Genomic DNA, 25,450 nt, shown 5'->3' with positions numbered 1-25,450 from the left:
GTCTAGGTTTTGGACAACCCAGGTCTTTGGTAGATCTGCAACAGTAAAATGCCATGAAACTTTTGACAGAATATAACGATGGTATAATAGCAGTTTGTTTTTAGGATGGAGAGGTAAGTCGTCAATATCCTTCATAAGAGTAGAGAAAAGAGAAACGAGTTTAGATTTATGATCTTGGTTACTCATTTCAAAATCAAAGAAACGACCAAGATACTTAAAGGAATCGCCATTTTTGACAGCAGGCACTATTTGGTTACAGATGAAAAGTTTAGGTTGAAATTGGAGGGATCGCGTAGAGTGTTTCTTGACACCAAAGGTAACACATTTGTCAACCCTGACAATGAAGTTTGCCCATTGGCACCATCTGGTAAAGCAGTTTAATAAGAGTTGGTTCTCCTTTTCTCCACTGGTAACAACAGCAGCATCATCAGCAAACTGAAACCAGTGTACTGGCTGAAACATGCGGTCATTACCATCATGGGGGGAGAAACCAAGCTGCTTATAATAATAATAATTATAACAATAATAATAATAATAATGGAAACTTTTCATTTTCAATTCAACCTTAGCTACAACTACAAATCTCACTATTACAAGGAAATTTGCAATTGGCTAGCCTGGTTTTACAAGAAAAAAACTATAACAATCGTAAGGTAAAAGGAAAAACTGAGAAAAAAAAAATAAAACAACTAAAGTTAAAAAGGATGTAATTCCGGATTAAAATAATAATAATAATATATAATAATAATAATAAAAATAATAATAAAAATAATAATAACAACAATGTTTAAACAGGAAGCTCTCATCATCGGAGTGTTTTTCAGAGAGGTCCTGTTGATTGTTCTTCATTTGTTCTTAATCTAATAGGGCGTAAGCAGTGCAACTACTAGCTTTTTCCCTTTAGGGGGATGTTCAGGAATCATTTGCCAAAAAAGTGCGACAACCTGCATTTGCCGAAAAGTTTGAATATTTATTTATGAAAAGCACCCATACATGGCAAAAAATCCTCGTTTTTGAGATAAAACGTTGCTCAAAGTAAAACTTTACAAAAGCTCAGCCTCAGCTTGTTTTTGATGTGTTCTTAATTTTTGATCAATTTTGAGGCTCTTTGAGGCCAATTTTGTATACAGGTCCTTTTTAATGCATGGACGGGGAAGGAATTAGTGAAGCGAATCCTTAGCAGAAGTATGAGTTTATGTTATTCGTTATAACAGTGTAAGGTTGTGTTCTTGACTACTTAGTTGGAAAAAACCGTTGACGGAAATACTTTGAGAATAAACCTTAACAACAAATCCACGTGACAGAGAATGCTTTCCTTGGAATTCACCTCATATCTCTACAATTTCGGCAATAAATCTGTGTTCGAGCTACGCATAGCCTTGTCCAGGTTATATTCAGTAGCTGCGAAGATTGTGTGCGAAATAACATCGTGGGACCACAATGTGTGCGAAATAACCGTGGTGCTCCCATGTTCTGTCCCAGGGAAAGGGAATTCTCAGCGGGTACATCAGCCTAAGATAGCGCTTTTTTATTCCTTTGCTAAATAATTAAGCTTTCTGTCTACGCCTCCACCAACAAGGATTCAAATGAGCCGAAAAGCTGTCTATCGTGCGCTGTCGACAATCATGTCATTAGCAAAACTCACTGTTTCCAAGATGCAAAGTCTGCATGGTGTCTTTTACATGTCTGTCTGCATCTGATGGTGTCTACATCACGAAAATCCCTTTGGTGAAGTCGTACTTGAAAATAATCCCAAATTGGTGAATATCCCAAAGGTTGAAGAACAGGATTGCGAACAGGTACTGAAATCCCTACTCAAATAGGCCTTTGGCAAATTATGTTGAGTTTGAATTGTTGCTCTTTTTACTGGGGATCTCTTTAATTGCATTTTGACACGAGTTAAGTCTTTTTCGAAGTTGCGATGCGTCATCCTCACATTTCTTTCTTTTTCCAAACAAAAGTTCGACTTCTTGGTTGATTTTTTCTATTTCGTGCTTTTTGTATCGAATCTGCGTATCAAGATCTAAAATCAGAGAAAATGCAGTCTTAAAAGCTACAAGAATCTGTCTCTCACTTAAAACAAAAATTAACAAAATAAAATAGAGCAATGAAAAAGTAAAACTTTTACAAAGTGTCAGAGTGCGAAGAAACTTAACTAGGTCAAGATAAGCGATTATCCTTTCCCCGGAAGAAAGGCCTAAGTTTTTAAAACCTTCCTTAAAAGGCAATAAACATTTGCCATGGTCAAATAAACTGCACTAAACTGAAATTCTCATGTTTTATTGATCTTACCCGTATAATTAGCCGTACGACCGCCATTTTTTGTCTTGGCTCTGGAAATTTACTAATAATATAAAATAAATGAACGCAACTCCAGAACTGAGCTGAGCATTCCCGTGTAGCTTTGGAAATTACTAACAAGGCTTTACTCGTTAAAATTTCCTATTCCTTTATTTCACTGCCTGCACAACCCCAAAGGTGAAGCTTCCTTTAGGCTAAACCAACACTCAACAACACTCGAACAAGTGCTGCACAGCCCAATAAAGAAAGGGCCGCTCAAAATTGAGAAAGAGGCTTATAGATGATGCCTCGCCTTTAAAACGTTCGGTTCAGATATCAAATTTGGAAATCTTGCGATTTTTATACGATACTCTAATTCCAAGATAATTTGCAAAATGACAAAAAACTCTGCTAGGGAACGACACGAAAATTCGCCAATATTCGCTAACGTAAATAAAATAAAAATATTGATCTAATGTAAATATTAAAAATAATAGCAAATCTAAATATTAGCTAATGTAAATAAAAAATTGTTTGATCCAAATCGTATCACCTTCTAACACAGACCTGGGCAACTTACGGCCCGCGGGCCACATTCGGCCACGTTTCGGTCCGGCCCGCAGGAGTGGGTGGTCAATAAGAATATGAATGAAAACATGTTACTATGTTCATGCTATACAACTGTGTTACTTTGGGTTTGAAAATCTTGCCATTATTTGTAAATACTTTTGTAGGCGTATTTTTCCCACTTTACCTACACCATGATTTCATATATTTACTTAAACATTGACGTAATATCTATTTCTTTCTGGTAGCCAGTGGCAGCTTAACTTAGTGCTTTTACATTTGGAGAAAAGGGACATCCAAATGTCAAAACACAGTTCAGGTTTCTCATGTTGGCCCCTTGTACAAATTAATTGCCCACCCTTGCTCTAGCATAATTGCATACTACTTTTTTATTAACCTGAATGTTCTAAAAAAAATTACTGCTTTTAAGAATCGGAATCAAAATCAGAAAATAAAGATTACGTATAAAAATAAGTACAAAACTTGAAAATGGCTTTGAAAAAAGCAAACATTTAGTAAACTAAAGCTTTTCGTCTGACACTCTTCAGAGTTTAAACGTCAGAACGTAGATCTATCTACATAAGCAGACAAAAGACAAAACTGTGTAGACAAAAGGAGTTCGTTTTCACCTTAGGACTCCATTGGTAACATTCTCAATAGGCAAGCGGCACTGATTGGTCAACCTCAACAGTCACGTGCTCGTGTTTCTGATTGGCCTATTTTGATCCACAACTGGGTATATATATTCCTAGCGTAGAGTTTTCGATCTATGTTCTGACGTTTTAAACTCTGAAGAGTGTCAGATGAAAAGCTTTAGTTTACTAAATGTTTGCTTTTTTCAAAGCCATTTTCAAGTTTCTAATATCTTAGAAAATTTCATCCCCAACTTCATAATAAATGTCTTGCTATTTGCACATTACTGCGTTCCGACCATGACAAACGCAAACTACGAAAATTTTTTCGCAAATTTGATAAAAAATCAGCAATTAAGAGAGCAAACGAACTGAAAGATGACATTTCATATTGATAATGAGTTTCCAAGCCTCTTTTCATTCATACCCCTGAATGAAAGTCCCCTGGTAAACAGCCCCTGAAAAGTAAAATACCCTAAAATTATCATGTACGATATTTTGGTAATAACCCCTTTAAAAGTATAACTATGGTAACAACTTATTCACTTTTTTTGTTCTTGACCTTATGTGTTTTGCTCTCTCTCGTTCACTGGCATCATGCAGATGGTTAAAATGTAATCATGTTACTTAACAAGTTTGATATAGCTCTCACCTTTGGCTTGCTGCTGTATTTTCTTGAGATGAGCCTCGTCACGGACCTTTGCTCGAAGAAGTAGTGATGACACTTCCGTAAGCAGGCCAGCCTCTTGCAAATGTTGGAGCAACGTCGAATTGGCAGAAACTGTAAAAGGTGGAATATGGTGAATCAATGGAGTCAGTTGGAAATACAAAATGATGACCTATGTACGTGAAATGTTCAATGTACGCCGTGATTCGAGTAACGTAAACCAAGGCTTTGGTGAGATAAGTACTTTTAGCCTATCAGGCTCAAATTAAACCTGGAAAAGAATCTTTTGGACGAAAATTGAAAGAAGGAAATGGATCAAATAAAACAGAGTTAATTACACCACTAAAGCGCACGTACTCAACTCTTTATACTTCAAACAGACGCAATTCTACAGAAACACTTGACCTCCTCCCAGATATATAGACCAAAAAAGACAACTTACACCTTGAAGGCACATTTTACATATGCTATACCACTATGGCTTATTTTGTATTTTCAACAAGAGAGAATACAGAATACAAGGTGAGGGAGTATAACTCTGGCGCCATAACCTAGTTAAACTGTTTGTCGTGGAAAACATTATTCTGCATAAACCCGCTATAGTTAAAACGAATACGGAGCTCCAGCTGGTCATAAAGCAAAGTCTACGATAGTTGACACAACGAATTCCCATGCTTAATATTCAAACCAAGAATATGACAGCTGCAAGTACATTATAAGCAAAGGACGAAACTGCCATAGTATACTTCTTTTAAAGAGCGTGTTGTCAATACAAAGATACTAACCATTCCTCAAAAGGTCTGCTGCATCCATGTTTGCAACATCGCTTTCAGGGAAGTCTCCTTGGTAAGGCGACTAGTGAAAAAAAATTGAGTCAAGCATACAGGATTCATATAAAAAGGAAATTAACAAAGAGCGTTGATTGAAAAGAATAAGAAAATTGTTATATGTACGAAAAAAGAAGATGTTAATTTCATTAATTTCAATTACTTAAGGCACTGTAGCCCCCCCCCACCCCCCCCCCCCCCCGCTGCCCGTTAGAACTGCTTTTCAGGGGGCAGTGAGATAAACATCTACAAAACAAAACGGTAAATACTACATAACCTTAGCAAATTAAAATTCTGGCCATAATTTGTCCTTGGTTCATTTTTTAAAGGTAGAAAGAAGGAAGCCTGTTTAACTTCAAGTTCAAGGACCAAAGCTTAGGTCCACGAAAAGATAAGATAACAATCATACTAAGACATTTGAAACGAAAGAAACAATGGGAAAAAGATTTGACCAGCTTACATCACCGCTTGGTGATCCTGGCTCTTGTTTTACATCGACCGGAGACATGCTTTCTGTTCCATTCTTGTCTTCATGCAAAGACGATGATGACCCTTTCTTAAATCCGCCATTTTTCACTGAGTCAGCTGTTGAGCAACTCTCATTGCTACTTGGCCTGGAAGGGCTTCTGCGACTTGGCACCATGGTGCATGGCGATTGGCTGGCTTTTCGGTTGTCATGATCCTTCAAAGGGGTCGATAACGGCTTCGACGGGCCTATCTAGAATTTCCAAAACAGAATAGTCAAAGAAGACGGAATTGTACCAGTTAAACTTTACAAACGAGGAATGACACCCTGCAATATAAAAACGTAAACAGCTACGACCATATTCGCACAGCTTTCAAACAGTCACATCGTGACCTTAATTTCTATTAGCGATGAAACTGGCTTTAAAAATTTGAGAAATAATTCAGAAACCTTGTTTTCAGCTGGTGGCCTACTGATGTTGTTCACCAAACAAAATAAACAAGATTACAAAGGTTCGATTTTAATTTCAGCTGATCGCTTTGAAGCTAACCTAGGATGAAGTTAACTTTGCAAAGGTAGCCGGGGTGTGAAGATAGTCCGGGTGTTTTGGTAGGTACTTCTTTGGGAGAGGCTGGGAGAAAGTTCCCAAGCAGGTTATATGAAGTGGCTGGGACTGTCATTTCAAAATTTAAGATTAATTATTATGAGGTTTTTGCAAGCAAATACCTCATAATAATTATCGCGTTTAGAGAAAGTTGGTTTCAAATAAGAAAACTGGGAAAAATTGCATGCCACCAACACGCGAGGGTTGTGACACCCCGTTAAATAAATTCCGTTGCAAAAATGAGGCGTTTCCCAATCTAGGGGTACTATCGATAGGTAGACAAAATGTGAACACATCAATGGATCAAGTTTCTGACGTTTTATACTCTGAAAAGTGTCAGATGAAAAGCTTAAGTAGGTTTTAAAATGTCTGCTTTTTGAAGACTTTTGTAAATTTTGTCCTATCATAAAATCACTTCAAAATACTTTTTAAAAATAACGACTCGCTAAATACCTTGACGAGTTCGTCAATGATGTTGTCAAACCCTTTCACAATAGCAATATCCAACGGCGTTTGTCCAGCATTGTTTCGAATGGTCTTGTCGGCATTCGCTTGTATCAATGCCGTGATTGCAGAACAAGCATATTCAGCCTTTCCTCTGTCAGCAACGCCGGCTAGGATATGTAATCCCGTGTCGCCATCGTTATTTCTTGCGTCTAGAATGTCTGTTCGATCTAATTCAGCAGGCATTTTATTGGTGAAGCTGGCCATTACTTCGATGACCATTTGAAAAAAGCCCACACGGACATCGGTGTTTAAAAGCATCGATGCAGCCGTATGCAAGGGTGTGTCCCTGTTCACATCATCGGACATCGATAGCAACGGAGACAGCAGTGAAACAATCTTCGTAAATTTCGGTTTTAATTCTTTCACGGTAAACTTAGATCTTGATTTATATAAGCAAAGCACAGATCTATGCAAAGCATTTTCGCCAAGTCCCGTAACGGTTACGCACTTGTCGAAATTGTTATGTACCATCCATTCTAGAGCATTACATTTACCAAGAGATGCTGCCCAATGGACAAGTGGATATCTGTTTGAAATGACTGGGTCAGGTATGTCGTCGTTTTTTTCCCAACCGAGTGATTCATATTTTTCCACACAGTTCTTCAATATCTCCAAATTTGATAAATGTCCTAACTGGTCGGTACAATTTACAATTGCTTGTAAGAGTTCGTGGTGTTCGGGACAATCAACTGACTTTTCACAAAACGGTGTGCACCTCCTCCAGACGACCAAGGAGTCCCCAGCTGCCATAGAAACCATCTAGAAAGGAAAATGAAAAACACTTTTTAGTAGAACTTACTACACGCCATTGCAGTTGGATACAGAAACCTAAAAATTAGACGCTGGTATGAATGGAGCACTGTAAACATTCTCCTTTACAAGTTTTAAGAGAAAACATGTAAATAGCCCCCACATGGTTGAAAATGAGCCCTTTTCAGGTTGTGAAAGGGGCCTTTTGACTTAAATTCTCAATACTGATTCATTATGATTTTCACTTTGATGATGTTTAACACGACAAGCTGTGAGCGAGGAATGAGCAACAAGTTGAACGGGGGTCCTGAGGGGGACATTTAGGTGGTTTAATTGTTTTTCCTGAAAAAGGTCCCCTTGAACAGCTGAACAGCTGTGCCCATCCAAGCTTCGACATTTAGACGAATCATATCTTAGTTGCAAAGCTCTGGATTGATTGAAATTTTGATCGAAATTACGCTCCCAATTTCAACTTTCATTTTAGCATTGTGAAAACTTTCCATATATGTAAATATCAAATTTATATGTTTATAATGATGTGTTACCTCAGGTACTGCAGAGAAGGAGGGGTGAGGCTATCACCTCCTCTACTTTTTGCCAAAAATGCAAAATAACCACGAATCAAGCCTCTTTTCATTCTCTTTTGGCCCCCCTATTTCTAGACCCCCACTTTTCTCAACGCTCTGCGATCCAGTACCTTTATACGCATAACAAAAATAAAACCTGTTTCCTTTAACAGCAAAGAAAACGAAAGATATCAAATTGGTGCAATCTTTGGGTAAGTATGTCAAAAGCATAGTAAAACTCTCGAGCCTTTACACAAAATGACGTGTTGAACTTTTTGATCACGAATGAATCTAATACCTTGAAGGGAAAAGAACATCACTTTATTGAATATAATCATCATCACCAAAATCCAGTGACCTTTAGACAACAAAGGACCGCATGTGCCTAGAAACTTGGACAGAGCTGTTGTGAAGAGGAGCATCCTTGTATATTAAAACTTCTACCCTCCGCACTTCTCAAAGTTGGTAAGTAAGTACTTTAACTGCAGAGATATCAACTTTAAACTGGGGGTAGGGGATGCAAAACTTCAACACTGTCTATCCTTGGCTGTAGGTAACAATTATCTGCTCTGTGACAAATGAACTTGCATATAATTTACGAAATCAATCATTTATACAATAAAAGCCGAACACTGTTACTTATGGGCTAGATAAAATATTCTATAGATGTAATGAATTGTGGAACTCTATACAATTAGACATTCGATTGGCAGAAAATTGTAAAGTATTTCAAGATGAAATTAAACAAACGGATCTTACTTGCTCGTGTAGACTATGCACACCATATATTTCTAATATTGGATACATGTAAACATCACGATTTTTTTAGTTATATTTGTTATTGTTACAAGTTGGTGTTAATTAGCTGTTTATTAGGCTATTATTTTGAAAACGAACATTAAATTAAGTGAACAAAAAAGCCCCCCCCCCCTCCCCCCGGCGCTTGATCAATTGTCTACAGAGTAAATAAGGATCTGGCTATAGTAAGGAGCGATAAATAACAGAGTGGAACTTCTGATTCATTTATTGTGGTTGGAAGTTGGCTATACATTGATAAGCGAGACCAATGAAAGGGCAAAGTCTGAAGCTCTTTAAATACTATGAGATATGCTAGATCGTTTCACATTGTGTTCCTTTTGAAATTTCCTTGGAAATTATTTAACGTTGAGCCATTGTTAAGGCAGCAAAACATTGTCTGAGTGTTCTTCCACACAATGATAAAGATTGCTCCTTGTTCCATTGAAGTGTTTAGGCAACCGACAACGAAAAACATCAACATGAAGAGAAACTGCATTGGCTGAAATAACGTTTAAAATGCTACAGGCGCGACCTTTTCTGGGCAAAATTTATCAAGAAAAACTTTAGAGAATTGGGCTTTTGAAAAACATAACCCTCCCTGAAATATGTTTCATGGTTTCTACAAGAATCCTTCAATATAAACCAACACGTTAAATGACAAAAATTTAAGAAAACCCCCCATAATTTTACCTTTAGAAACTTCGCTAAAATGACTATAATTTTAGAGGATCAAGCACTCTTTCCTTGTTTAACTGATCAAATAACATGAACTATAACACTCGATGACTTATTAGCAAGGACAGAGATACCGGGGGGCCGGGGGTTGTTTGGCCCTTCCCAAAAAGTTTGAGTAGCACAAGTAAAATACTTTTATTTTGTAAAAATATGGCTGTTACACTTATTCATCAGGAGTGGTCCCCCAAACAAAAAGTTGTATCTCGGTCTTTGCTTATTAGATGTTCTATCTGTGCTATCTATGTATTTTGGGATAAGTTACTTCATAAAGTGTATCGATTCAAGGTAAACTTTTTCCCATTTTTCTACAGAGAGACGGTCAGTGAAACGGACCTTCAACAAAAATCTAAATTTTCAATATTTCAAACTGGTAAAAGGGTACGCAAATAAATGAAATATTTTATATAATATCATCAAATTTGATAAAGTTTGCAATTTTCTTACATCTTGTATAGTCCCTTACATATTGCGCTTGTTTCTTGGAACTGTTTTGAAGACATATTCAGAGCGCTTTGAAGATGAAGAAAAAGACAGAGGAGTGGGGGAAAATTTTCAGCCCCGCCCCCTCCCTCCAACAGGTCATCATATGACGGCAAGAAATCAATTTTACCCTTGTATTTAACACTTTAAGTGAAATTATAAACAGTACAATGTATAACTAGTTTAAATTTTAACATTTGCGGTGGCAGTGCGAAGACACACACATCATGAGGCCCAACGGAATAAGACGCAAACATGAATAGGTTGGAGTAGCGAGCGACGTAACAGCTGTTTAAATATACCTCCGGCAACAAGCCACGAATAAAAACAACACAATACGTTGGTCTAGTTTTGAACCCGAAGCGTTTGTCAGTCTAACTCACAGGAGGCAGTAAGACAATAATGGTGGTTACCTCCTGACAATGCGAATAGAAGCCAATGCACAGCTGCGGGAATCCTTCCAATCACAGTGAAGGCCTTTGTTACGTAGAGGTCTCCTACCAACCTTCTGTTAGGGAAGACACCGGTTTGAAGGCAGACAAGTTCTATGCTTTTGTCCTCGCATTGGACACGAAAATAACCTTGTTGCAAGAAAGAAAACAAGAAAACGTCTAAAGGGTTAAATGAGAGCTACTCTGCAAAGAGGCGGCCCAGTATCCGCTCTCTTTCCCGGAAAACAGCACAACCGAGACTTATAATGTGAATTTTCAATTAATAATACATAGGGTACTCTTTCCTCTCGAGAAACTGCTCTATTTCTACTCAAAATTGTGTTATGGAGGCGCTGGGCGTTTCAGTATAGAAAAATATCGTGTATTTTTGATTGGCATATTTTAGTTATGGGAGGAAATCCGTGGCAATCCCGTCAAATAATTTCTTCTTAAAGTCTGACAGCCATTAAATTTTAAGTAGCACAGTTACGACAGAGCCACGACTTTTGCATTGTAGTGAAATGCCCCGAAAACAATTGGTATTTTAAAAGCAAAATTGTATGTAGCGAGGATATTTTGCGAATTAATATTGATCATTGGTTGATATTTTCTGTACTGTATAGCGATTCTATAACGTACATGAAAGAATCAATCGTTATGTGAAACGCACTAAGTGTACTCAATAATTAGCTGAAGTCAGTAAAAAGAGCAGAGAGATGGTTGATAACGATGAGGACCACGTTGAAAGTGATTGTGATATTAGCATTTTGGCGGTGATTGGTGATTGATGATTTATGAAGTAGTGGTGATTATGATACCATGGTGATAATAATTATTGATAATGTCGACTGTGGCTATTCTGATGATTAACATGATCATGATTATTATTATTACGACCGATGGTAGTGATGATTTAAAATAATGATTGATGATGATTGGGATAGCTAACATTATAATGATGATCGTGATGGTTGCTGTGATAACAGTAAAGACAACGCAATGACGATATTGACTAGATGATGATGCGATCATCGAAGGATGATCTTCGCTGGCATTGATGGTCCCTTGAGAACTACAACTTGGCGAAAGCGCAAAATTTCTTGTTGATAACAATGGTGGCAATTACGGGAACACCTTCACGATGATGAAGTTTCGTATCTAATCTCACCCCCGGTTTCCACACAGCTAGTGTTCACACAGACCTTGCGCTACAGCAGGTCCTTCTACTGTCAACCTCACCACCACATCCCCTTGACTTGCTTGGTTTCCTAAAAATAAACTCAATATCGCGACCAAGCCTTTTAACCAAGAGGAAACCCCTTAGAAAGATCGATAGATATGCCTGGTGTAGGTTCACTGGCAACAGATCAAGACAAGGTTCGTGGGCTTTAACACCCTTCAGTTGCGTCTGACACAGTCAGCGATCAGGCTGCTTCATCCTCCATTCATCCGTGACATGCAGCATCCCTCGTGTCTTCGGCAGTGGTGGCTGGGGACCCCGAAAACATCGCAAGTCAAATACCAACTTCCGAAATTAATTTGACTAAACTTTTCACGTAAAACTAAAAGTTTACCATATGATACCATCCTTGTCTCGGTCGGCCGACTCCAGAAGGGTCTCGGTCGCAAAGTTGATAGACAAGGCACGTCTGCGGGAGCATACCAGCGTATACGTTTAACGGGAGAAAACACAAAACATACTGAGAGCAAAAGTAAATAAACTTGAAAATCTAGCTTATAATAAGGCATGAAGAAATCGCGAAGGACGAGCTACATTCGTCTATCCCTGGCAAGGGATACGGTCACTGCACTTAGGCCATCAAAACACAAGCAGCTCACATAAAACAATAGCCTTGGCGATGATCTTCATCAACACGAGTAGTGACTGACTGTAGAAAATAAATTCTTACCTTGATGGTTTGACTGTCTGACCGCGTATCTATGTCCAAGTAAGCTCGAAAAAGAAGTTATCAAATCAAGTCCAGTCTATAACTAGTCACTCTCCAACGACTTCCTTCGACTATCAGCCGCTCTGCGATTATTACAAAGACGGATGTATACCAGCCCCGAGCAAGAAGACAAAGCTCACACCAGATGCTGCCTATCATCCTGTTAGGGGGATATCGTCATCGATTTGTTATCATCCATGCACGTGACTGGCAGGCGAGGAGAAGGCCCACGTCTACGGACAGCACTTGCTGTAAAAGGCAGACCAGACTGGCTGGAGATTTAGTCCATCCAGACGTTTCCTGGGAACTTAATAGCACAGGACAGTTCAGTCAGTCTTTGCCATTTCGTGGAGGGTGCAGTATCCAATGACTACAGTCTGAAATCAAGCTGGATTTTTCTAATAATTGGAAACAAAATCTTCAAGAAACCTGCTACTTAGGAAAAAGAAAAGTCGAACAAGTTTTTGGTACCGCAAATTTTGCGGGTGGCACGAAATAGTGGAAACATGGATACTTAAGTACTTTTCGAGCAATAATGGTGGTAATGGAATTATAATTGTTTCACTGACACAATCGAATATTTTTGTAGAGGCTGGGACCACAGGAGCGGGGGCTGGGGAGCCTTGGTTCACAAATTGTACTTAAAACTATACAACAAATTTCCTTCCTCTGAGTTTGTAGCATGTTTAGCCCCCCCTCCCCAAAAAAATGTTTTAGCCCCTTGAATATGTAACATGCTCTGCAGTCCTTGGGGGGGGGGGCACAAATTAAAACATTCGCATAGATATATCCTGACCAAAAGGCTTGCTTTATACCATCAAAGATTCTAACATAGGCATAATCCTGACGACATTCTCCAAACAAGTAGACATTAAATGGCCATGTCATTTTTCGCAATGTTTGGTTTTATAAAAGTCATGTTAATTACAAATAGGGAGGTTGTAAGATTTTAGTTGCAGAAATTTCGTAGGTCACAACCACATCCCCCTCCCCCTTCTCGACGGCCCAGATTTATTCATTAGAATAAAATTTAACTTGGTGTTAGATATCGTCAATGGTTACAAGGATTTTTAAACAAGGAAATCGATTTTCTCAACAAAAGGTACATGTGACAATGAAAAGCCACACCGAAAAGCCACGCCCATCAGTCGGCAAATTGAGAGCCTGTACCCTCTAGCTTGACATCTCTAGGGACGGCCTTTTGTCATCCTAAACCGCAATGCATATGACAGTATGCTGTCACGTCGATCAAGTACTACATTCTGATTTTCACTGATCATATCAGACAGTACATATCTTTACTGCTACGTCACATGATACGGGTCGGCCTGTGCAACAAACAGACCCTGAACATCAAAGAGGAAGTAAATATAATTACAATGTCACAGGACCCGCGCCACGAATTTGAAAGTGAGGGGGGTCAAGGTTAGAAAAAGTAGAGGACCAAAGCTTCTTACCTCTTTTACTGCAGCTCTAAAACTACTTTCTTCGCAAAAAAGTGTGGGGCATGGCTACCCCGCCCCCCTGTGGCGTGGACCCCGTGTCATGAATGTACATACTTATCCCATACCCTAAAACTTGATTTCTGTATTATACAGTATAATCCGGTTATAACGTACTTCAAGGGACCAGCGTATTAAGTACGTTATATCCGAAATACGTTGTAACGAGGGTATGTTAAAATTGACTAAAACCAAGCACACCTTTTTCCGTGACTAAGCACATCAGTACGTTATATCCGAAAGTACGTAATAACCGAGTACGTTATAACGGGATTCTACTGTAGCAAAATTTAGCTAAATACAGACCATGCCCTGTGCCAAAACACTTTCCTTAGATTAGACAGTGTCTCTTTATCTCGAAAACAAAAGGATTCTTGCCAAAAGCGTACGACCCAGGCACGAAGCCAAGGGTGGGCGCGGGGGCATGTCCCACCCATGCATAATTTTTTGCCCCTTTGTGCCCTTCCAAAAACTTTAGGATGAACAACTTAGAAAACTTAGGAAACGAAGTTTGTGCATTCATGGTTAACACCAATATCGACTGTGCACCAGATCCACCTGCTAAAATGCTTCAGCTTGCGTTGAATGCTTGTTTAGGGCACCGCACTGAGAGCTCCCAACGAAGACACCAAACTGCAAAATGAGACTCGAACTTCCTTCATTTTGAACGACAATCTTTGATGTCATTGCAGTTTGATCACTTTTTAAGTATGATAAGGCTCCGTTGACCGTTGCACCTATCTTAATTGGCTTAGTTCCTTTTTCCAGTTAATTTTTGGATCTATTCTGTCAAATACGTGATAGAAAACAAGACTTCTCTTCACAAAGACTTTGCAAAAAAATTCAGTAAATTGCAAAAAAAATCTATCCCATGCAAAGTAACAAATCTGTGTCAAACTCTGTATCAATTGCAAGATAACAAAACTTTGAAGGCTCTTCAATACTTTAACTACTGAAGTTCTTGCCTTCAAATAACAAACAAAGAGCTTCCTCGATTGCAATCTTCAGTTGACAAGCCGACTCAATTTGGCATTGCCCTCGCACTTTTTTGTGACCCCAAGCGGGCAATTAATTTTGGACAGCAATTTTACAAAAATAGATTTCATTTCAAAATCCATAACGTGCTCGATTTACCAACAACCGTAATGTAACTCAAGTAAAGGTTTTGTGCAGTGGCGGTTTTAGGGACTGCGGGGCCTGGGGCCAAAAACATCTGCGGGGCCCTTGTTCTTTATAATTTCTATCTTTCTTCTTAGGCATTGGGCCTCTTTTAGCTATCATGAGTGCGGAGCCTGGGGCAATGGTCCCATGGACCTCCCTTAAAGCCGCTACTGGTTTTGTGGTTGATCAACACAGGGTCTTTAGATTAGGAATTTTCCTCTCCCCTTCCTGTTTTGTCCTACACGATCTTTTTATAAGAAAGTATTTTATAAGAGAGTTGTGCTCGGTTCTTCAAAAAGTTAATGGATCTTTGAAACCAAAAATAGTTGAACAATTTAGATATTCAAAGTTTCAAAGGAAACTGTGGTATAAGAGTGAAATATTTCAACAGTACACTAATGTGTTGAACAGGAAACGACGAATACAGTATGACGTTGAGGGTTTTTGAGAAATATAGCATATTTATAGCATTTCATCTTCTCCATCAATGCGCATGTTTAGTAACGTAAAACTTCCCAATTTTACATTAAGAAGGTGTTAAGAAAGTTTTAGCGCTGAAATTAGGAAATAGCTAAAAAAGTCTGAGAGGGGGGGGGGGCTAGAAAAAATTTCCTATATAAATAACGTGTATTTCTTCAAACAGTTCTCCTCGAACGATGATTTTCAAAAAATCTTCAAAAATTATCTAAATTTGTTTGCAGATATTTGCAGGTAATTTCCCTGTGCCAAAAAATCTAGATCTTTAAATTCAAAGCAAGTTCTTAAAGCAAAAGAGAAGATTGCCTGATTCAAAAAGGTATCTACACACGTACAGGGGGCAGTAATAAATTTATCATTTTCACAAATTAATTTTGATAATTCATAAGTATGCTTTCCAATACATATCTGATAAGTAAAATACATTCTAAAAAGGTTCGTTTTGAAAATAATATATTCTTCGAAGGCTTTTTTTGATTCGCAGGTATAATAGCTAATAATTCAGAAAATCTATTGCAGCTTTTGCCGTTTTCCCCGTTAAAACATCAAGTGCCGTCACTTTTAACTCAGTGTCTCCAAATAGCATTGTCGCCTGCAACTCTCTAGGTTTATTTCGTTTTTCCTCTGGTACATCTTCAATTGTTAATTCGGGCATTTCAATTCTCAACTGGCCGCATTTTTTCACGCCCTTTCCAGTTGTATATAAGTTATCTTTCCTCTCACTGCAATATATATTAATAACAGTTGATTTCTGGCCGATACGAGCTGGGGCATAACTGCGCGTCACTGCATCTCCAAGACCCACCGAATCATCGATACAGACAAAAGTATCTAGAATATCCTTGCACCAAACCACTCCATCCTTAACAACCTTTTTCGATTGATCATGTTTATCGGGATTGAATTTATTCAAAACACCGACTCCGTAGGTCAGGGCTGATCGGCGCACTCTCACCACGGTTGGATCAAGGCCAAACTGAACAGCACCTTTAAGTATAGTCAATCCTACATCATGAGGGATTACAACTCGTACACGTTCACCAAACTCATCTCTGACAGCTTGTTTCAGTAGCGGAGACTCCGCAAAACCACCCACCAAAAATAGATGCCTAATATTTACAAGCTCCTGCTTTTCCAGCAAATTTCGAACATGGGAAATGATTTGGTTAACCACAGGTTTGAACAAGCCTTCCATTATCGCCGGTGCAATACGCAACATGCCTTGAGAAGACCACTTTATATCTGCATTTTTTAATTTCTTTATCGCACTCTCAACGGTGGATCTTTTCTTTTTCTTGTAGTAATCAATAAACGAGTAAGGTAATGAAATATTCAATGCCGTGTTGCTGCCAGGCCGGGCAGTGCGCTTCTTCGACTCAAATGCAATTATCAAGTCAACCCACCCGGCTGGACGTTTTGCTTTGAACTTCTCGATGAAATCAGCTTCGAAAATTCGTTTCATTAACTTTTCAAATTCTGCGTCAATGCCAATTGCCCCACACGCTCCACCAGTGCCCCTGTGAAGCTCCTTCAAAGTGCCCGTGTTTACATCAAGTTCGTGAACAGTCAGGTCGACAGTTCCTCCTCCACAGTCCACCACAACGTATTGAGTTGCCCCTAAAACACATAAGAAAATAAGCAACCTGCAAGCACCGTTACTTTTACTAGTAGCTAAAGAGAGTTTATGTTCTCTTCTACTCAAACCTTTATTGATGGATACAAATTACACAAAAGATTTGCTTTATGTTACCACTAGGTCTCAGCCAGATGAAAGCTGTCACACAGATACGCGAAGGAGGTTTAAATACAATATGGTCTTTTAAGACAGAGATGATATAAGATTATTGATGCTGTACCAGCAGTAATTTCTGCCAAATTTTTTTAAAAAACCAAGCTGTCAGCATTGAAATAATTTCATGATCGAATTTATTTCTTGCATTTTATCTTCCTACTTGATAAATATGATAAACCTAAGCTGAAAATTGAAATGAATCGTATCTGATGCTACTTACCAATAAAATCTTCAGAAATCAGGGAATCGTCTTGTGATCTTTGTCGTACGTCATCTTCAATTATGCAATCTCTTATACGCAATTTTCGGCAGAATATCGATGCAGCTTCAGGCTCCAAAGCGATGAGAAGCCTTTCAGGACAATCCCATGATGCAATTCCAGCCTAATAGAGGGATTGCAAAATACAAAAGAAATGTAAGTAAACGAGCAAAAGAAATAAGCGGTCGAGGACATTAGAGATTGTACATAGGAGGTCTAGTTTGAGTTATAAAGAAAATTTATGGCAACTATTGTTAACCGTTGAAAAATAGGTCTGCTAAAAATCGGCACTGTAGCTACATTACAGGGCAGAGGTAGTAATTGCCCAAACTTTATCTTGCAGGTTTCTAAAGATGAAAGATTGACAAACAGCGATGGGGACGTACTCCGAAAATGCATATTACCTCATGTGCAGCCGTCCTCATGAATTGCTTTGCAGGCTGTCTCCAAATTGCGGGTACAGTCAGAACCCATGTTATATCCTCTTCAAGAATTCTCGCCGTTGATTGATCGGACAACTCTGACAGAACATGTTCTTTGAAGAATCGTAACGCATGTGCAAAAACCTTCCAGGCAGGAAACGGTTTTCCGTTGGCTGCATTTATCAAAACGGCCGGATTCAGATCCTGTATAAGAGAAAAAAGAGATACTCGAACTGCAACTTCTACTCCTTTAAAAAATGCTGGCTTTGTTATTCAGATGAGTTTGAAGAACTAGCTATATAAAAGAAATAAAGATAGGATTCGGATTCCGTATACTGCCTTTCTACAGTGAAGCCAGGGGGTAAAATTTTGGGGGTACAAGAGCTGGTAACCTCGGTAATTTCGTAAGTCTGACAACAACAACTTTGCAAAGATCCTATTCGGTTCACAATATTAGAATATATGTGTCACAAAAAGTTTTAGGCCCGGGGAAAATACAGCGGGCAGTGAGAGCGAGTGGGAGGCAGAGAGGTGTACGTGAGAGAAAATAGGTGCACATAAGTATTAGAGCACAGATAGGCCATTAGTAGCCAAGGACATTGATGGAGACATAGTACCACAGAAAATATACTCCTATTCTGTGTTAGTACATGGCCCTTTACATAAAATATAAAAACACAGTCGTTATAGTTCATTGTTTAAACCTTTAGATGAGTTGTAACAAGCCAAAATGAGTTCAGATGTTTAAGCACCTTTGAATTTTTATTAGCCGTTGCATTTATAATCAAGCTACTGAAAGGGGGAGCAGGTTTAAACAAAGCTTTTGAAATATGAAAAGGAGGCTTTGCCTAAAGATAGATTGACGTCATAAAGTTTTAAACATACCTCAGAAGAATGCAAGGACATTTTGAATTTTTCGAAATAGAGCCACTTCTTCGCTTCTGACTGTTCTAGGTCATGATAGAAGTCCCTTGCCCCATAGCCAAATGAGTGAAATGAGCCATCAGGTTTAAGCAGCAAAGTAGTGGGAATTTTTTGATTGTTCACACCTGGGTCGCCCCCGTCCCATTTTCTCATCATATGGATGCTCTCTGGATCACGAGTAAAAGCGAATGCATAGCCGCTGAAAGTGGTTCCGAAATCAATTGCAACGACAACGACAGACGAGTGAGGCTCCTGGTATCCCATCCGCAAACCCGAGTCTACCGATGCAGGTACGGAGCTGGAGTATGACCGCATAGAACTTGAACGCGAAGAAATCGGTGATCCCATCTTGCGATCAAGATCTGACCCATTCGAAGAGAAATGACGCTTTTTAGCTTTGCCACTCATTTGGTTCTGACGAAAGCTGCTAAGCAACCCATCGCTCGGTGCTTTATCACTGGGAGTGTTCCCGTCTTGATCAATAGCCTTTTTTACATCATTGTTTTGCTCGTCATGCGACGGTGCTCCCTGTTCATCAAGGCCACTGTCTGTACCCAGCTCTTCCATCTCGTGATAAAACACGTTGTATTTTCGTTTCACTTTGTTGCTGCCTCTCTTCTCGTTTACGCTGGCAGTCGGGCTACTGCTGCTCGCGTTACAGCTCTGGCTGCTCGTTTCCCTCTCGAGATTGCATTCAATGTCCGCTTCACCACGATTATTAAATAGCTTGCCGCTTTCTGTAATCACATCATTGATTTTATTGTCTTTTTTCTCTTCGTTATTCATACCCTCAATTCCTTTGGTCAGTTCTTTCATTCCATCGCATTCTTCAGCAACAATCCCAGGATCGCTGTTTTGTTTCAATTCAATATCTTTTACATGGAATTCCTTGCTTTTGTTTGTGGTTGTTGCTTTGTCGTATAAATTATTTTCCGATTTGCTGCTCAACGTAGACGAAGCAACGCTTGATTTCCGTGCCTCTGATAAATATTCGTCCTCGTTTTGCCTGCTTGAAGATTCACTGCATTTTGAGGCATCAGAGTCGCTCTCAACTTGTGCATTCTCTCCGAGCAGATCTCGCAGTTTCTTGCTGTGTTGCTTTGCGCTTCTTTTTCGATACTTCTTGGCTAAAATGCTGAATGGTCCCGATGAGTCACTCCGTTGATCATCCATGGCTTATCCAGAAAATTTGAAACACTTCTTAGGCACGAAAATTCCTTTCCAAACATTCATAAAAGATATGTCTATGATATGACGCTTTAATTCTCACCTTGCATACAAGAATACTTTTCAACTAGGTATCAGCTGCACAGGATCAAGACGATTCAAATTTGGTCACCATTAGCAAAACGATAGAACAACACTGATTTGGTATTTGCGAAATGACTTTTCAGAACTTTTCAAGGCGCTTTCAAAATGAGACTGAACATTGAAGTGATCAGGTTTTGAAGTTACATAGTTGGAACAAAATATTGTTTACTCAGAGCTTTGAAGTTTGCTTTCGCAAATCCAAATGTTTGATTGCCTTGAATAAAGCAGAAATCAAATTTACAGGTCTCCTTCTTTAAGAAAACGTGGATGTAAACATGACTACTTCCGTTTGCATTCATGACGCAAAATGCTACTACGTTTACAACTATTGTTTCATGAAGAGACACGGCACAAGTTACAGCAGACTTGAAGGTAGGTAAAAGTATTTTAAAGTTTATTATTTTTATGAGAAAAATTTACACGGCTATATACAATGGAAGCAAACCCAAGAAAACATTCGAAGGCTTTACTTCCTAACTATTTTTGCATCTTTTAAAAGCGTTTTAAAAGCTTTTAAAGTCTAGTTGCCCAGCATTCTAATTTCACCTAGGATATAAGTTTAGCATGTAAATTCTCCTTGGAGAATAAATGCTTCAAATCTCACATAGGACTAAATGAAACGCAATTACGTCATAAACTTTAAATTGATAGAATCTCAATGCCAAACTGAGATTTTAACAAAAATGAACATATTTTCCAGTAGCTGGCAAAACCAGAATCGAAATATTCTCCGTAGGGTTTTCTTTAGGTGAGATGATTGAATGACTTTAGTTTCGCCCCATTACATTAGGTTAATATGTTAGTCACCAGTCCTTATTTATGCGTGGTTAATTTGTATAAAACTTTCAATTGGTGATTGTTGCTAACTGACAGTTAAAAGAGTATCCCATTAATTAACAGTTGAAATTCATTGTTCAATAGAAAAGGCATAAAGGGCTTTCAAAGCGGAAGATACCCAATGGCGACCTCTTCTAAAGAAAACAAGGATGGAATAACAAGCAATGTTCAGGGGCAGTCAAGTAAACCACAAACAAAAGTGCGGAATCCTAGTAGGCCGGTTGTGTCAACCATTGATCCTAGGCACAACTTTAAACGTTTTGATGCGGCTGCAAGCTTCGGAGATAGAGCAAATGCAAACATGGATAGTGAAAATGAAGAGATACGTCGTCTGGAAAATGAGGTTAAGCGACTGAGAGGCAATCTAGCATCGTCAGACGCAACTATAAAAAAATTGATGAAGAGAGATAAGGAAATGGCTAGCAGGTAAGTCAGCATTAGAAAACTCTTGTCAACATTTACAACTCCTCAGCGAGTCGATCAAAAGGGCTTTAGCTTTTACAATACAACCTCTGCGGTTTAGTCCCGTTATGTTTACAAAGTATGCGAAGATCAACACGTAAGCTTGAACTGACCAGAAGAAGAAAGGTGACAATCAGGAGGTTTTGCGATCCATTCAGGCTACTGTCCCCCCTCTCTTCTCTCTTCCCTTCTCCCTCTCCCCCATAGGTATAGGAGCTATAGGGGCTGAGGGCTTCAGCCCCCGATTCAAGCAAAATGTATCGAATTTCGGGTCCATTCAGACAGTTTTTTCATGAAGCAATAATTTTCGGGGGCTGCAGCGATGATCGACTTATGCTAAGCCCCGCTCCCTGAACATTTAGACTCTGCTACACCCACGCCCTCTCTCTTCCCTCTCTCTGCCGCAATATCCTTGTCTCCTTAAATTCCTGGGTGCCGATATAAAACGACAGTGACTCCTTGGATTGCAAGAAGGATTCTTGCTAGTTAATCTTTTTTTATGACCCCATTTATTCAAAAGAATGAAAATTGAGCTTATTTTGCCAAGGGGTTTCATGGCCCCACCCCTTCTGCACCCGCCGCTTCGAAGGTCCGAAGTGAGCTGCTGTTTTCTCTGATATCGTTGCACAGTGTACAGATTTTTAGTGAATCTCTCAAATTTTTGAAGCAAGGAGGTAATATTTCTAAAATACATCAGTTCTTTACAAGTGTATAAATTCGTGGGCAGTCGTTTCTAATGACTAACCTATAGGAAATGCATTTTTATATCCTCGTGTACTATCACCCTCTCGACAACCCCTGTGTTTTTAAATATGCGAGACTGCATGGCTACTGAAAATTTTCCGCTTGTAGTTTCCATTTCCATGAGCATGATCTCAAGCATGAAACATTTGTTGTACTGTTCCTTTAAACGATGCTTGTTCGTCGTGTTAGAGCTGTTCTGAACCTTTGATGCTTTCAGATTGTCAGAAGAAGTGCAACGACATGTTAAGCAAAGCGGGAAGTTTGAAAATTTATCACATGGTGGTGTACGATTGAGCCAGTTGATCGAAAAGTACGAGACTCTCTACTCCCAAGGAAGGCTAGATGCCCTAGACGAACTAGATGAGGTCCCGCTACTTCGCAAAATGAAGAAAAGAGAAGATATCAAAAACAAAATAATGGCTGGTATCATGATTGTAAGTATAATTGAATGATGAAGCGTCAAAAATGCTAAGGGGGCAAAAGCTGGGGGCTTTAGGCTTCCAATCTTTAAGAATAATAATGTTCTGCTATGAAGAATCTCTGCACCTTTCAAGACAAATATGTATGACGGCTTTTCTGTCCATTACCCCCTTACAATTTTGAAACGGTGGCAGCCAGGATTTATTTGTATATCCGTAGAAGGATTCGGGAACCGGGTGGCCGCCCAGACAGGCTACAGTTTACGAAATCACGCACAATGTCATAATAACGCAACGCATTGAAAAACGCGACTTTCATGCGCACGCAAACAGGCGAATGTAAATTTTCATAACAGTCCATAATTTAAATCTTTATAACTTTACGATTTTTACGCAAAAGGATATGACCGGTAACACATCGCGCCAAAATATAGGGGCTCATTTAAACCTTTTTCTGTAACGAGTGCGTACCTAGAACTAATCATTTTCTACTTTTTGATATATGTGGATTCTCTTGTACCAATCTTTAGATTACACCCCTGGGTGCACGAGCGAAAAGAATTGTGTTGATGTTGGTCTGTTCTGTTTACAAACTTTTTGCCAAACCATTTCTATACGATTTGCTATTAATTCTTAAATTCGACAGTCGTACCTTTACCAAACCATACCTTAAATTTACTTGCAGGCGTCTTTCAGGATCTGCCAAGACTATGCTGGGTTGATTCGAGCATCTGTCCACAGCCTTCTTGGTGTTCAAAAGAGCCACACAGAATTCGCCGTTGGAAATCCAGATGCAGATATCAAACATCATATTGACGAATATCTCCAATCAACAACTGAAAGATATAACATCGAACAAATGGTTAAGGTAATGAAATACCGTGCTTACTTTTGAAGTTCAGCAACCCTATTCCCATGCTTTACAATTAATTTCTAAATGGGTGGGACGATTTTGAAGGTCTTAGATTTAGGATACTTAAATTCTGTGTTTATTTATGTTTTTGCGAAGCGACGAAATATATATTCTGAACTCAGGAATTTTTTGATCGTCTGGTAGCGCATGCATACAGTAATTTACCGATGACAGATAAGAGATAATCAACTTTGGTATGTGAGGTGGTCAACACAACAAGAAGTGGAACTATCGTGAACATTTATGTTTTCCTGCACTGCAAATTAGCAGGAAGTAGTGAAGCAGAATTTTTAAAACGAAGATCCGAGCAATATGGCCATTTCATACCTCTAGTTGAAAGTTATTTCTTGAGAGGAAATCAAAGTAAGACTTTGCATTTTCTTTTCTGCTCTTATTTTTTCAGGATGTTGAAGATCAACTGAAAGAGATTCTTCCAGAACTACCAGATTTCTTAACTTCAAAGCCATACATGGCCACCTATGTCTGTGAGTGCGTCCGCCTCTCATGGGCGATCGCCAATCAAGTGCCTCCTGTTGAAATCGAGTACACTTCAGAGCGGTTCAGTGACGTAATGCATTCTAGATTCCACACATCAGATTCGAAAAGTCAGTGGATTAAAATGTACGCTTGGCCGACACTTGTAGATTCCAAAGATAAGAACATTATGTCAAGAGGCATTGTTATTACGTGAATGTAAATCGAACAGTGGGTAGCAAATGGCCAAACAACGACAAGATACGCGATTGTGAAAAACTTATCAATGGTGCCATCCACTTCTACGCTAACATCTAAAAACTAGCTCCTGATTTTCCAGATTTATTCCACTAGTCGGCCTTATGTGCTGCAGTCTTGTCTAGAAATTGGTTAGAATATTTTCATTTAATCACATTAATTCACAATAGGTAGCAGAACTAATTGGGGGGAGGAGGGGGGTACATAGGCTAAAAGCTGAGCTAATTTTGATAGCTCAGCAAATATTTTGAAGTGTTTCAACTTCATCAAAACCAAATTTCCGTACCGTTACATAATTTAGAATCTCTATATCATTATTGTATGCTGGTCAATCGATACAAAAGTTTTCAAACCTATTTTAATATTTTGATAATTTACCGGGAAATAGCAATTTTATGAGGAATTAGGAAGGTTTTTCATGTTTCATTCCTTTATGAATTCACTATTAAGATATTGCGAGATGGACTACGATACCAGTTAGGTGGTAATTTAAACATTTTTCTTTGACACTGTCATTCGCTCAAATGATCTTGTAATGTAATGTACCATGTAATAAGCAACTATGTATTGTCAGTAAATTGTGCATGTATAATTTTACGTCTATAATTTCGATATATAATTTTGAATAAAATAAACAGCAAGTGCTATTGAGCAAAACAGGTTTCCCTATTTCCCTATTCTCTTAAAGTAGAAATGGGCTCATATGAATTTGAAAAATTGTTGTTGTAAAGATCTCTTCTTTAACGCAACAAAGCCATATAGGCGTATAGCCGTAGTTGCAGTGATCTTAGATTGATGCTTTCATTTTAAATAAATTAAGGATTTTATCGAATCCTTCGTTTGTCTTAGATTTCTTGACCTTCTCTTAACAGATTTCAGATATCGAAGAAAATCAATACCGTTATTATTTAATCACATTAATGAACTTTTTGCATACAGAACCACTTACTGTCATATACAATCCAGTACAGTATCTTTTTTAATACCTGGAAAAATATATACTCTATCAAAACTGCTCTAAATCAGCCTCCGTAAAGCAAAAATATGAATTATTGGGAGACAGAAATTAAGAGATCCAGGAAAGGCTGGATACTTTGAAACAAAGTAATCAACGCAAATAAAAGAAATCTGGAGAAAGAAGAAATACTTTAGCAGGTTTTGAATGTTGCAAGAGAATAGCTAATAGATCGCCTGATTCCCGGATCCCCGAAATCCCGTACCCAAAAATTTGCCAAT

The 25,450-nt window shown here is 38.7% G+C and overlaps 3 protein-coding genes across 6 annotated transcripts; 1 reads left to right on the top strand and 2 right to left on the bottom strand.

Annotated features, from left to right (window-relative positions):
- Nucleotides 1-646: 646 nt before the first annotated feature.
- Nucleotides 647-12,903, bottom strand: LOC135696191 (uncharacterized). 2 transcript variants are annotated; one of them, XM_065215491.2, is made up of 6 exons: nt 12,221-12,903; nt 6,497-7,309; nt 5,434-5,691; nt 4,932-5,001; nt 4,132-4,260; nt 647-2,023 (listed from the first exon to the last, which is right to left on the bottom strand). In XM_065215491.2, exons 2-6 carry the CDS (start codon nt 7,307-7,309, stop codon nt 1,836-1,838), a joined length of 1,458 nt encoding a protein of 485 aa, XP_065071563.1. In that variant the 5' UTR covers nt 12,221-12,903; the 3' UTR covers nt 647-1,835. The 2 variants fall into 2 exon arrangements, with proteins under 2 accessions (XP_065071563.1, XP_088968567.1); XM_089112441.1 differs by lacking the exon at nt 12,221-12,903 and adding an exon at nt 10,293-12,213.
- A 2,822-nt stretch (nt 12,904-15,725) lies between these two features.
- Nucleotides 15,726-20,206, bottom strand: LOC135696186 (heat shock 70 kDa protein 12A). The gene is made up of 4 exons (XM_065215483.2): nt 18,758-20,206; nt 17,855-18,076; nt 17,412-17,574; nt 15,726-17,016 (listed from the first exon to the last, which is right to left on the bottom strand). Exons 1-4 carry the CDS (start codon nt 19,967-19,969, stop codon nt 15,893-15,895), a joined length of 2,721 nt encoding a protein of 906 aa, XP_065071555.2. The 5' UTR covers nt 19,970-20,206; the 3' UTR covers nt 15,726-15,892.
- Nucleotides 20,207-20,323: 117 nt separating this feature from the next.
- LOC135696192 (uncharacterized) lies at nt 20,324-25,046 on the top strand. 3 transcript variants are annotated; one of them, XM_065215492.2, is made up of 5 exons: nt 20,324-20,479; nt 21,029-21,370; nt 22,368-22,584; nt 23,255-23,437; nt 23,886-25,046. In XM_065215492.2, exons 2-5 carry the CDS (start codon nt 21,066-21,068, stop codon nt 24,171-24,173), a joined length of 993 nt encoding a protein of 330 aa, XP_065071564.2. In that variant the 5' UTR covers nt 20,324-20,479; nt 21,029-21,065; the 3' UTR covers nt 24,174-25,046. The 3 variants fall into 3 exon arrangements, with proteins under 3 accessions (XP_065071564.2, XP_065071565.2, XP_065071566.2); XM_065215493.2 differs by having other exon boundaries at nt 20,368-20,479; nt 21,008-21,370; XM_065215494.2 differs by lacking the exon at nt 20,324-20,479 and having other exon boundaries at nt 20,590-21,370.
- The last annotated feature ends 404 nt before the right edge of the window (nt 25,047-25,450 follow it).

Source organism: Rhopilema esculentum, chromosome 14 (genome assembly GCF_057945365.1).
Source record: "Rhopilema esculentum isolate cy_ngs chromosome 14, ASM5794536v1, whole genome shotgun sequence".
NCBI lineage: Eukaryota > Metazoa > Cnidaria > Scyphozoa > Rhizostomeae > Rhizostomatidae > Rhopilema > Rhopilema esculentum.
The sequence above is the reverse complement of the archived record's forward strand: the minus strand, read 5'-3'. Positions and strand labels throughout refer to the sequence as shown.

What these genes read in the sequence shown, in the direction of transcription:
- LOC135696191 (XM_065215491.2), bottom strand. Translation starts at nt 7,309, where the DNA reads ATGGTTTCTATGGCAGCTGGGGACTCCTTGGTCGTCTGGAGGAGGTGC. An exon ending in CAGGATCACCAAGCGGTGAT is followed by an intron (nt 5,002 to 5,433) that starts GTAAGCTGGTCA and finishes TTTTTTCACTAG; the next exon opens with TCGCCTTACCAAGGAGACTT. An exon ending in AGCAGACCTTTTGAGGAATG is followed by an intron (nt 4,261 to 4,931) that starts GTTAGTATCTTT and finishes CACCTTTTACAG; the next exon opens with TTTCTGCCAATTCGACGTTG.
- LOC135696186 (XM_065215483.2), bottom strand. Translation starts at nt 19,969, where the DNA reads ATGGATGATCAACGGAGTGACTCATCGGGACCATTCAGCATTTTAGCC. An exon ending in TGAGGACGGCTGCACATGAG is followed by an intron (nt 17,575 to 17,854) that starts GTAATATGCATT and finishes TCCCTCTATTAG; the next exon opens with GCTGGAATTGCATCATGGGA. An exon ending in GATTTCTGAAGATTTTATTG is followed by an intron (nt 17,017 to 17,411) that starts GTAAGTAGCATC and finishes TATGTGTTTTAG; the next exon opens with GGGCAACTCAATACGTTGTG.
- LOC135696192 (XM_065215492.2), top strand. Translation starts at nt 21,066, where the DNA reads ATGGCGACCTCTTCTAAAGAAAACAAGGATGGAATAACAAGCAATGTT. An exon ending in TAATGGCTGGTATCATGATT is followed by an intron (nt 22,585 to 23,254) that starts GTAAGTATAATT and finishes ATTTACTTGCAG; the next exon opens with GCGTCTTTCAGGATCTGCCA. An exon ending in ACATCGAACAAATGGTTAAG is followed by an intron (nt 23,438 to 23,885) that starts GTAATGAAATAC and finishes TTATTTTTTCAG; the next exon opens with GATGTTGAAGATCAACTGAA.